The 12,673-nt window shown below is 38.4% G+C and overlaps 1 protein-coding gene across 1 annotated transcript; it reads left to right on the forward strand.

The window, feature by feature from the left end:
* The first annotated feature begins 264 nt into the window (after nt 1–264).
* Nucleotides 265–6,503, forward strand: borcs5 (BLOC-1 related complex subunit 5). The gene is made up of 4 exons (XM_042496873.2): nt 265–786; nt 1,650–1,793; nt 2,570–2,727; nt 3,864–6,503. The coding sequence occupies exons 1-4, from the start codon at nt 729–731 to the stop codon at nt 4,095–4,097; spliced, it is 594 nt and encodes a 197-aa protein (XP_042352807.1). The 5' UTR covers nt 265–728; the 3' UTR covers nt 4,098–6,503.
* Nucleotides 6,504–12,673: the final 6,170 nt, after the last annotated feature.

The raw sequence follows: 12,673 nt of genomic DNA on the forward strand, positions 1-12,673 counted from the left end.
CTGAAACAATGAGTTGATAGACAGGAAATGAAGAGGCAACTATATTGATAATCCTTAAAGTCATGTTGTATAAAAAGCATTTTAGTTTGTTTTTTTTATATATTTTTTTCAGCAATGAGTACTATATTTTAAGATGATGACATACTTTTGCAGAACTTTTACTGTGTGTGTGTGTGTGTGTGTGTGTGTGTGTGTGTGTGTGTGTGTGTGTGTGTGTTAATTTGGCATGTAAAGACCTCTGACAGGCTCTGGCCTCAGCAGCAGCAGGGGGCGCTAATATGGTCTGCATACAATGAAGAAGCAAACCTCGTGATCAATATTTACGGAAGTGTTCTCGTCCTGTACTGAATTCAATGGTCTGTGTCATTTGAGTAGTATCTTTCAATGTCAACTCAGTTCTTTAAAATACTTTATTGTCGGTTGTTAAAAGTCTGTTGAGCTCTTAGTTTAAAAGAAACGTCTGCTAACTTGTTAGCTATCCAACGGTAGCAGGAACAACGGACGTTAGCTAACTACCGTTAGCTTGAAACCGCAGAGCCGACAATAATCCTGCCCTTCGTTTGGTCTCCTGTCATACATGGTTGTGGCGTTATCAGTCCGGGTGTGTTTGGCGATAGTGTGTGTTGCTTCAGACTATTAATATATAGGGTGTTTGGGGTTATTTGATTCCCCATTCTGGAAACGTTGACGGAAGCTAAACGCTAGCTTGCTAGCTAAACGTTAGCACCATGGGAGCCGAACAGAGCGGAGACGCGGAGCACAAACACTCCGACTACAGCTCGTCGGGTAAGACAACTTGTGTTATATAAAACTGCATATTATTTTGTGATTTTCATCTGTAGATTGGCATACAAGCCTGCAATAAAATAAATATCACTGCATTTGCACTGGCATTGATAGAAAGTAAATTAATGTGAAATACTGAGCATTTATAAATGCTATTATATATCATATTTCCATTTAACCCTTAAAAACCTATGCAAAATAGTTTAATTTCTTTCTAAAACATGTGTAACAAGGTATTGAGCATCTTAACGAGTAATAACCCAACATTTAGCAAGAAATTAGAAAAAAAAAGTTAAAGAAAATTATCTGAAAATGAGCAAAATAAAGAAAATCAAAGAAGAGAAAATGGAAATGACCTGAGAAAGGTGTTCTTTAAAATAAAATAATGTTGTAACATGATTTAAAGTATAGAAGTATAACTTCCTGAACATTTTTCCCAAGCCTTTAAAATAAATTGGAAATCTTCTAATGTGTTGCAGATTGCAGAACATGTCTCGCAAAGATCCTCATTGCCCTTTTCCCCAAATTTACGAGAGATATCAAACTAAATTGCTTTTCAGATACTTAAACACTTCTGATAGGCGTTTGAATACATCTTAGAAAAGGTGATTATTTCCATAGCAGGATATACCTTGAAACAGGTACACTGCTGCAGCCCTGCTTCTTGCTTTAAACTCATCGTACTTGTAATCTTAGTATTTGTTTCGTAGCACTTTGTACTTCGTCTTTACTTCGTTGACTTTGTTTACTTCAGCACCTCTTTTGCCACTGTTGAAAAGATGAAGCAAATATTTGTTTGAAATCTGCTCAGTATAAACTGTAGCATTCCTAAATCTTGAAAAACATACTTTCTTTCATTGCAGTGGTGCCCTCTCCAGCAAAGCAGAAAGCAAAGATGGATGATATTGTCGTTGTTGCTCAGGGGACCCAGTCAATGCGAAATATCCACAATGACCCAGATGTTATCAAACTTCAGGAGATACCCACCTTTCAGCCACTTTTAAAAGGTAATGTTTTAAGTCTTCCAGTAGCTGGCATGGATTTTAGTGTCATCTTTAAGGCAGAGAGTTTAGCAGGTACCTCTTGCTCAGCCTCAGCAGAAATCTGTTGTTCTCTGGCAGATATTGTGTCTGTGTGAAGTATGTGAATTTTTAAAGTCATGGAAATGTGTATTCATAAAGCATAAAAACCACCACTATTTTCGTCTAGGGGCACTAGACCATTCAGACAGAGTGTACAGCGCACACATTTTAACAAACTTACAGGTGTTTGATTAAAAAAACACAGACTGAAAGCAGAAGTGTCTGATCTGCACACTGCACCGACAGCTTTCAATAAATTAAATACAGTTTCACAATGTTTTGATCGCTGTGAGCTCTGGAATAAGTGTTGACATCTGACAAAGATTATTTTGAGATAAAAATGTCAATCTTCTTAATTAGGTTTATTGGGAACTATCAGCACAGTGTGCAGATCCTTTATCCAACTTTGATTAGTTCAGTATTCATGTGAAGATTAGACATAGAGAGTTTTTTGTAATTTTTCAGTCCACCAGTCCACTTTCAAATTCTGTGTAGTGAAGCTAATTGACGCTGCAGCCCATTAGCGCAGTGTTAGAAAGTGTATAATGAGCCAGGCTTCCTGTGTAGGCGTTCTCCTGAAACACCAAAGGGATAACTCTGTCAAATCCTCTGCTTAGCTAATTGCAATAATTACCAAGTGTTACGTTGTTGTCAAGTGTTACTCTGTTCCAACATGTCCGTTTGCTTTTTGCTCTCCACAGGGGTGCTGAGTGGCCAGACGTCACCCAGCAGCGTGTGTCTGGAGAGGTTGGATGCTGCCCAGGTTCTTCAACTCTGCATCCGCTACCAGGACCACCTCCACCAGTGTGCCGAGGCTGTAGCCTTCGACCAGAACGCTCTGGTCAAAAGGATCAAAGAGGTGAGGCTGCAACCATATTTACTGTTGTGTTCCCTATTGAATGTAGAGAAGTTAAAGCTAACACTGCAAGGAAATATATAAACCACTTTGTTTTTGTTTCCAATAGGTATCTCATAGCTATTGAAATATTTTAAGTTGTGAAGAAATTATTTGCAGATCTTTAGAAAATCAACTTTTGATGATCAATTGATTGTTGAAGTCATTAATCAAGTGAAATGCTATACACGTCCTGTTTTTACTGGTTTACTTTTTTTTTTATAATAAATTCATATCAATCCATTAAATTTTGGATATTTGGTTGGATAAAACAAGCCATTTCAACATGTCACCATTGGCTGTTTTTTCACTTTTTTTTGACATTTTATGATTACCTTAGCTTTATCTAAACTTGAACAATAATAAGAAAAAAAACACGCTGCACGTAGTGCGGTGTAGACGTTCAGCACCGTGGCACGCTGCTGGCTTTTGAAGCATAGTGTAAACGCATGGTCCCACCATTGCAAATATTAAACAAAATATTAAACCTCAGGGGGGAAAAAAAAAACACTTTTCTTTTTGACGAGATGAGGTAGAGCTGTCATTGCAGCTGCACTTGTTTCCATCTTGCACGTATTATTCTTCCTTGTCGTTCAGTGTATCTCTTCCTTTGGCATTTAACAAGCAGACAAACACTTGCAGTCATATTTGCTGCCTCTTCAGGTCCAGAAGGATTACATCCCCGGTACCTTTGCTACCTAAGGTATTGGAGATCAACAAGTATTGTCCTGTTTTCAGAATTTTGGCATCAACATAATATCAAAGTATCTGACATCCCTACTCCTAGCTGCTTCTCCGTTGGTATGGTCTCTTCTGCTTTCCTGTCCCCTTCAGCTCTTGCTAGTTGATGTAAAATGCAACACATCTGGTCTGCCGGCGTAGGAAAGTCGCCACTGAGTCCCAAGTCCCACAATGCAGCTCTAAAAAACCTTCTATTCTTTATAGTTGAATTTTTATTATATTACTTAGAGATGCTTTACTTTACTTCCCTGTGTTGTGTCAGTTATATTCAGGCATTAAGTGTTGCTGTATTTTATAAGTAGTTTTGAGATGATTCATTAAGTGTCATCTCTCTTTCTCTCGCAACTTTTCCCGTCCAGATGGACTTGTCGGTGGAAACTTTGTTCAGCATCATGCAGGAACGCCAGAAACGCTACGCCAAGTATGCCGAGCAGATCCAAAAGGTCAACGAGATGTCCATGATCCTGAGACGCATCCAGATGGGCATCGACCAGACGGTGCCGCTGATGGAGCGCCTCAACAACATGCTGCCTGAGAGCGAGCGCCTGGAGCCCTTCAGCATGAGGCCTGATGGGGATTCTGCCACTAAGTAGCCTGCTTAAAGCCAACGCAGCTGCTTCTTACCTGAGTCTCCATCCAGTCCGGCGGCCAGAAGGAAGTGCAGGTCTGTCCAGCTGTAGGGATTACTCATTAAGTCTTTTGTTTTCATAGTGGTGTATGGTGCAACTAAGACTGCTCCAGTTAGCTCTCCAGGTCTTTTATTCTCCTTTTTTTCTGAACACACATCAGAAACATACTTACTATAGCATCTTAACTCTGTACACACACATGTTCATACCTAAGTTTAACCACAACCTTCTGCAGCTCTACTGGAGCAGTTGCCAATTTATGAAGTGCTGCGATCAAACTGCAGAAGGCCTTGAGATTATTACTTATCCCCTCCCTGCAGGGAATCAAACCGGCAGTCTTCCTGGCACATGCTTTCCTTATTAATCTAAAGGCGGGGGAGGAACAAACACTTTTGATTGAGTCAGAACGAACTCCATATGCTCAAAAACTCCTGCAGACGTGTTGCAGGGTTTTTTTGTTGCATGGGTGTGAGCGATATAAACGTGTTTCAAAACTTTTCCTGCTGCTTTGGAGTTTGCACAAACTTCCCAAAACATCAGAACCACCACTCACTGCTGAGTGCAGTGGCTTGATTTTGGATCTTCACATTACAAACCGATATTTTCCATATGTCATATGTCTCTCACTGTTTGGATATCCCTTTCATGACCGGCCTGCACGCAGATTGACTGCTTTTAGTTTTCTGAACAATATCGGTGCATGGTTTTGGAATATTGTGATGAAGAGACTCTCAGAGAGAACGAAGACGGATTATTGCCTTCGGATTACACAAAGAGCATGGACGTACCTCTTGTTGGACAGAGGATAGTGTCAACATTTTCATGATTTTTTTTTTTGACGGGACACCTTGACTTTTATTTATTTGGATGCTTTTGCTGTTTTCATGCAAAACAGTGAAGAAAATTTCACAAGGGATCGACCAGAGACCCTGACGCTTGAGTTTCTCAGCACATCCATAGAGAAGACAGAAGCAAAAATGGATGGAAACTATTCTAGCAAGTCGCCACACTTGTCAAGACATCACTACAGTGCAATTTCAGCATTAACTTTGTTTGTTTGTTCGCCTTGTCATCACACAAGCCAAAGATTCACAAGTCCTCAGAGCTGTTTAATTATAAGTGGCACTTTAAAAACAGTCAGTTATGTCTCTGGTCTCTTTAGGAAAGTGATTGCGTTAACATCATTGCTTCACCTGTTCAACATCTGTTTCTGTATCATAAGTTATGTTTGTTAGGCCTAAAGGGCCGGTTCACCCAAATTATTTATTAGGTAAAAATCTCTTCTCTTTAGAGGTACCTACTCATGCAGAAAGCTTTGGTTTCATTTCTGCACGTCTTTCCAAGATTTCTGCCTCTGCCACAATTTAATGGAGCTGAATGAAGTTTTATTATACATACAGCAGTAAAGAATTACCTGAATCAGCAGCAACATCGGAGAAAAAAATGTTCTTGTTACCTTTGATAATCCGCAAAACACATGGTCAACACATTTATTATAGACTTTTTCCTGAGCCCAGTTCAGACCAAAGGTTCTTGACAAGATGAATTGAAACTTGCAGCTACTTGAAATGTGCCGGTCTGCAATATTTTAAAATATTCCAGTTTACACCAGTGCCACTGGACAAGCCATGACCTTATAAACTTCCGTACTAATGTCCAGCTTTTCAGGCTTATTTTGTAGCATCTTAAGATATGAATGAAGACAGTGATAGTGGGGTATATCCTTCAGTTGCATTTCTATCAGTGACGAAATGCTGGAAAATTTATAAAAATACATCACAATAAAGTAAATAACCAGCACCATTTACTCAGTCAATCCTTATCTATACAATTTTGGTTTCATTTGAGTACATTTTAAGGCTTGTGTTATACAGACATGGCTGTTCTTGTACAAATTGATAAGGTGATCTTCTCTGTCCTCCGTCCAAAACTCCGCCATTTCAAAAAGATGACAGTTTGTAACTGACTTCGCCACAAGCTGTTGAAACAGGTGATGTGCCATAAGTTCTAAAACCATCCGCTGGCGCTTTGACAAGCTAAATAAAACAGTTTCGTCTCATCATTCTCTGGTATGAACTGGGCTTTTAGAAGAAAAGTCACCGGGACATGTTTCTGAAAAACACTTAAATGAACTGTCAATATGATTTTTAATGCTATAAGTACAACAAATAAAATGTCATTCACCTATATTTTATTTGGTGGCTGAATCTCAAAACAACGGCAAAACCCCCAAAGTATTTGCATGACTATATACCGCATAATTTAACAGAGATATTTATTTTCTAACTTGGGTGAACAGACACTTTAACTGCCTAATCACTGGTCATTTTGCAGTGTGGCAATAAAATAAGACGCTTCTTAAAAAGAGAATTATTGTGTTATTATTGGAGCAGTGTTTCAGTTCAGGCTTGTGTAAATCCACTAGGTGGTGCCAGAGATAACACAGTATGTGACTTCTTCACACACATTTTGAGATTAAAAGTCCCAAATGGAGCTTTTTCAGTGAGTGTGTAAGAACTTGACTGTTGTGTTGAGGGACACTGGCGCAGGAGGACCGTTGCTGCTCATACAGCGACTCTGTGACAGACTGACCAGTCCAACCAATACTGTTTGAACAGTTTCCAAAAACCAGCCAAGACCTGTCTGTAAAGCCAGAAGTCAGTAGCTTTCATCATACGGTCTTATTATTTATATATTTTTTCTGACCAGCTCAAATTGTGTCGTGTCAGACTGTGTTGAGGACTTTGATGTATCAGCGTTTCTTTGAGCTCTGTTTACAGTGACAGATCTTGGCTTTAGAGCTGTAACAATTGGTTGATTATTCAGTTGAGAGAAAACAAAAACAACAATTTTGATAATTCATTAATAGTTCAGACATTTATAATTCACAGTTCTTAGCATTTGCTCGTTTCGATTTCTCATATATGATGATTCACTTGTTTTCTTTGTCATATATGATAAAAAAAGTCCTAAACCGTTTGTCAAACAAACCAACCAGTTTAAGGATGTCGTGTTGTTTTTCACATTTCTTTTACAGTTCATTGACTAAACAGCTATTCAAGAAAATAGTCTACACATGAATTGACAGTGAAAATAAGCATCACATTCTTTATTTCTGAATGTCGTGTACTACGAAAGCTCACAAGCTTGAAATGTATTGCATTACTATTACATCCAACAACTGTAAGCTGCTGTTGATTAGCTGAGGCACAAATGCATATTTAGTTTGTTGAGGGGAAATAATGATATGCACATCACGTAGGCGCAAGGCTAATGAACAATGGTGTACATGAGGGAAAAAACTAACGTGCCCACTAATTAAGACAATGTTTTAATCCTTTCTGGGTCTTTGTCAGAAGGCCGTTTGACCTGAATGAGATCCAAGCAGGACTGAAACATTGTCTCGATTAATCTGTTGTGGCATGGAGTAAGGCATTGCTTTTTTCCTTTACAAATGCATTTTTAACAAACGTTTTTAAGGCTGTTTCTTCTACTTTGATGTTTGAAGACTTAACGTAAGATTTAGTCACTGTAAACGGTGTCTGACTTCTTCTTTTTCTAACTTGGTGAAACTTGAAAACACATGTAAAATTGAAGCGTGTTAGTCTTGCTGCATCCTTCGCCAGTCAGTCTATTTTTTTTTTCAACTCAGTTTATAAACGGGGCTCTCGTGGTCATGAGAAACCTGGAAAATTCATGGAATTTCACAATTACGTTGAAGTCATTGAAAGTTTCAGGAAATTTTGTTGCGTGCAATAAAATTGTTATAGCAATCTTTAGTGGATAACCTTTCACGTTATTTAACATGACAGCAAATTCAGTTTCATTGCTCTAATATACGTCAATGTGCAAAACCATTTTGTTTACCGTCACATACTCTTCTTCATCTTCTCCCTGCGTTTCAGCTCTATCTTCATGTATGCCCACTAGCTGAAATTATGTTTGAGTAGAGTTTCAATCTGACGTGTTTGAAAAACGCTAGGCAAATGAGGAAAAAAAAAACAAATAATGGGTCCTTGAAAAGTCATTGAAAAGTTTTGTAATTTTGTCCATGTAAATGTGTGGGAACTCTGCACCTTTCATATAAACATCTAGCCCAAAAGCTTTAATAGCAAAAATGAAACAACACAGACAAAACAAAAAGAACAAATACAACAATTAAACAAAAACAGCAATAAAAAAATAGGTTTAAAAAATTAAACCATAAAAATCAACAAATAAGCGATAAACACCGGGGATAAAAATGATTAAAACTTAAAAATGAAGTCTATAGCATTACTCCAAATTACAAGCCGTCATAAAACGACAGGTCCTTTCAAAATAGTCTTGTGCCAGTCTGTTTCTTGTTTTGTAACTCTAATAACGTCACAGAGGCCTGTAAGCCGGGTGTATGCCTCCCTCGCAGATTACAACATGTATGTGTCAAACCCAAAGACCAAATCAGAATTGGGCATTAAAGGATTTTGCCCAGAAAGGCCTTTCTGGGCAAAATCCTCACTGCTAATGGCAGGTGGCTCCGCAGTGCAGTCAGCAGTGGCTGGGGTTTTTTTTTCCCATGAGCCAGTGTAGTTTGATTAGAATTGTTGTGTACGTTGTTGAATTTTTCATCGTTGTATAAACACGCTGAACTCAATTACACCTACAAAAGGATCCTCCTCCGGCTGACTTTCTTTGAGGTACAGAATAAGCCGGGTTCATTGACGTAAGGGACACGAGACAGAAAGTTTTCTTCTGAATTTAAAGCAGGACTCCTTTGATATGTTATCGCCTTTCATGTGTAAATTAAAACGGGTGAAAAATGTCTTAAATGGCCTTGGGGGTATTGTTTGAACATTTGAGCAGAAATGGAAATTGTCGTTGCATTCTGTGGCGAGGAAGTGTAAAAGTTCCTCCGAGTCTTTGTAATGAAGAATAGCCTCCTGACGCTCAGAGCTGGATATTAACGCCACAAGATGATACAATACGATCTGCCACCAGGAAATTCATTCTCTGAAATGAAAGAGAAATCCAATTTCCCCTGTATACTTCTCATTTGAATATAAATCAAAGGCTGGTTTGCTCTCTTTTTCCTTCCTGTTTTGCACACTCAAAATTGGGAACATGAAAGTAAGTCTGGGCTTCTTATCCTTGTCATCTTTTGGGGGGAAACTCAGACCTCAGCTGGTTGTTTTGCTACGATAAGAGTCTAATTTTGAGTTTCCAGACAACACATCACTGAAATGTGAAAAACATACAGTGATATTACATTTTAGCCACATTATTCAAAGGCTTAAACTGCATTTATTTCCGTGTATCTGTGGTTATATCAGAGGAAAATGTCCATAGAGTGAATTCTAACTTCTTTGATCTTTAGCTGAGACAATCAATTAGTTAATAGACATATAATCAATCAGTAACTGTGTTGATAATCATTATGTAATTTGTAGCAGAAATATTAAGCATTCCCCACTTCCAGCTGCTCGTTTTTTCTTCAGAAGTACTCTGCAGGATATTCATACCTGTTTTCCACCAAATCAGTTCCGGTTCTTGAACCAATTCTATTCAGGATTTTTGAAACCCTGGTGCTGTCTATGGAACCAGCCCGCGTTTTCACCAGTTTTGCACAGAACCATTGTAATCAAGGGTGTGTCATCAATAGAGGGTGTCAAACAATGCACAACAGAAGTAAACAATAGAAGCTAAATCACAGATTACAATGATTAGCAGCAAGCTTTTAGTCTGTTACAACAGATGTTTGTTTTTACAAAACAAACCCCAAAAAAACAAGTATGGACGAACTATTAGTGAGACCATTGCACTCTTTTTTTCTCACTTGACTTCTCCTTTGTTGCCTTTTCCATTCTCTCTTTCCAATGGGCCATGTATCGGCGGGATTACGCCGCTATGCTGCCTTGCCGTCCCGCTGTTCTGTATATAATGTATAATGGGGCGACAGCGTGGTCTTGCCTCTGAGCAGGGTACAGATGTAGCCTAGTAACAGCCCTGAAACAAAGTCTGTGTAAAATGCAAAGCTGGACAGACATGAGCATGGGTGGGGCGAGTGTGATGTTTTGTCGCGGTGTCACAGTGGGAGATTTAAAGTAGCTATTAGCTGTTAGCAGCTAATTAAAAAATGAAGAACAGTGGCCGTAAATGTCTGCAAACTAGAAAAACAATGATTAGAGAGTTCCTTACACTCTGAGCAGAGGACAAGATCAGCTGCCATATAAGAGGACTGGTAAATGTATGTTATTGCCATGTTAATTCCATTGTTATTTATATTTACGATTTATGCCACAGTAGTAGCCGACGCTGTTTCGTTACACGTTGCACCCATCATGCCTCATTTGATTCCGCAAAGACGCAGTGCAATGTATGAACACACTTTGGAGCTTAATGATACCAACATAGTGGGGTTCTGTGTAAAAATGCACAGGAGACATAAGGAAGGAACCTCACTGTGGCCCCTATATCACGGTCTCTGTCAAAAAATGATGTCTTCAGGCTTGCACATCAGGGAAATTATATTCTGAGAGTTAGACAAGAAGCTTAGTTTAGTTTAGCATAAAAACTTGAGGCTGATGGAAATGGCAAGCCTGGCTTTTCAGTATTATACAGTATAACAGTATTCACCTTGCAGCACTAATGATACTAATAATAATACACAATATACAAAAATATTACATGCACACTAATTAACACAGTATACAAAAAAATATTATATAAAAAAACAGTAATGTAAAAGTGAACAATTGCTGTTTTACTGGAAGATTATATGCTGGACTGTTTCTTAGCTAAGACACTTGCAAGGTATTAAACAAAAAGTAGAGGAACTGCTTAAGATCAAGGATTTATGAGGGCCTCCAAGTTGAAAATTGCCATCAAGCAATAAAAGTTATTCACTTAATACCCTTTAAAATTAGTATTCATGGAAAAAAAACTCTTACAAAACGTTAGTTTTCTGCACAAACGTAGATTTAAAAACCTAATTGTTGAACTATTCCTTTAACTTCTTTTTTCTTTTTTTTTTTAATCTCACTGCATTTTTACTGAACATGTGCCAAATCCAATCCCTCTCCCTCCCCTCGTCTGTCCCAGGGTGTGAATACTGTACCAGCTTGCGGAAAGCCGAGAGGCGTCCCTTAGATGATTGCCTGTATCGACTGTATTGACTTTCATCCTGTAAAATTACCCGGCACGGCTTTTTTATTTGACACCCAGTCACCTCCAGTAATAGATACCCTGTGGAACCTCCCTCTTGACTTGCAGCCAAACATCATCCCTCTTACTGGAGACATGAGTTCTACCTCAGACTAGAGCTATCAGGGGACATCTAATAAAGCACTTTGTTGCTTCGTTGCACAGTCTTTCTCAAGGACACCAAGCAGCTACAGCAGAGCAGGAGTGACGTGTCCTTCCACTGAAATACCACTGCTAAAGTGGTGTTTCAGAGGGCAACTGTTCAGCAGTCTGCCTCTAGGAACATCTGGAATAAACAAATTAAGTTGGATGCTGTTTGGTTTCTACATCACATATGCACAGTGTGATGAAGAATATTTAAGATGCTGGCTTTTACCAGGAGGACCAGCTGTGGCCGCACTCAGCTGTTTGCATAAATTCAGTTCTTGCTTTGAGGACACTTAAACATATTGGCAATTGGGGAGATTAAAATGTCTTGAATTATTTTGTTTGCATGCCTGAGTATTGCAAATTCCTCTCATGCAAAAAAAGTTGAAAAAAAAAGTAATTTGCTCTTGCAAAAATAATGTTAATAAGGAATATTTATATATATATATATATATATATATATATATATATATATATATATATATATATATATATATATATATATATATATATAATATTTATATTTGAAAGAAATTGGTCAACAACAAACATTTTCAACAAGGCAGACTTCACTCTGGGCACAGGTGGAGCAGCAGAGCACCAAGTGCAGTGAAAGTGATAGTCAACCATGAGTTTATATAGTTTTAGTGTTATCCATCATTCTTCACAGACCTACCTTACATGAAGTGCACAGCATTCCCATGGGAACTGTTCACACCGCAATCCAGCACTGGATCAAACCCGTGTGACAGCAGCAGAAGAAAGTTGGCACTGATAGTCAGGCACTTAAATATCTGCGGTTAATTCCCATTTTTAAACAATGTCACTGGCTTTTCTACCCCAGCCTTTCAGATTAGGTGAAAACACTTATGATGTCCAACCAATACATCATAGCTCTTAGTCCTTAGCAGAACCAGTCAGTACCCAGTTACCATGCACTGACCTAAACCAGTCAGTTAATGCTGATTAAAAGAACTCACTAGAAAATGCATTTAACATAACAAATGTTTCTGAGTACAGCATAGTATATATAAAATGTATTATTCTAATATAACTCATTTAACTATGAACTCCATTGCTGCATTCATTCAGGGTCAGACATTTGAAGCTTCTAGCCGATACCTAAGATTTTGGTTCAATTGCCTCATGAAGGCTGTGAAAAGTGATTGAAAGCTCCGAAAAACTTGCAAGTGCACCTTTGACCTTAGACTGTC

The sequence above is a fragment of the Plectropomus leopardus genome, chromosome 7 (assembly GCF_026936395.1).
Source record: "Plectropomus leopardus strain MGB_pleo_1.0 chromosome 7, ASM2693639v1, whole genome shotgun sequence".
NCBI lineage: Eukaryota > Metazoa > Chordata > Actinopteri > Perciformes > Serranidae > Plectropomus > Plectropomus leopardus.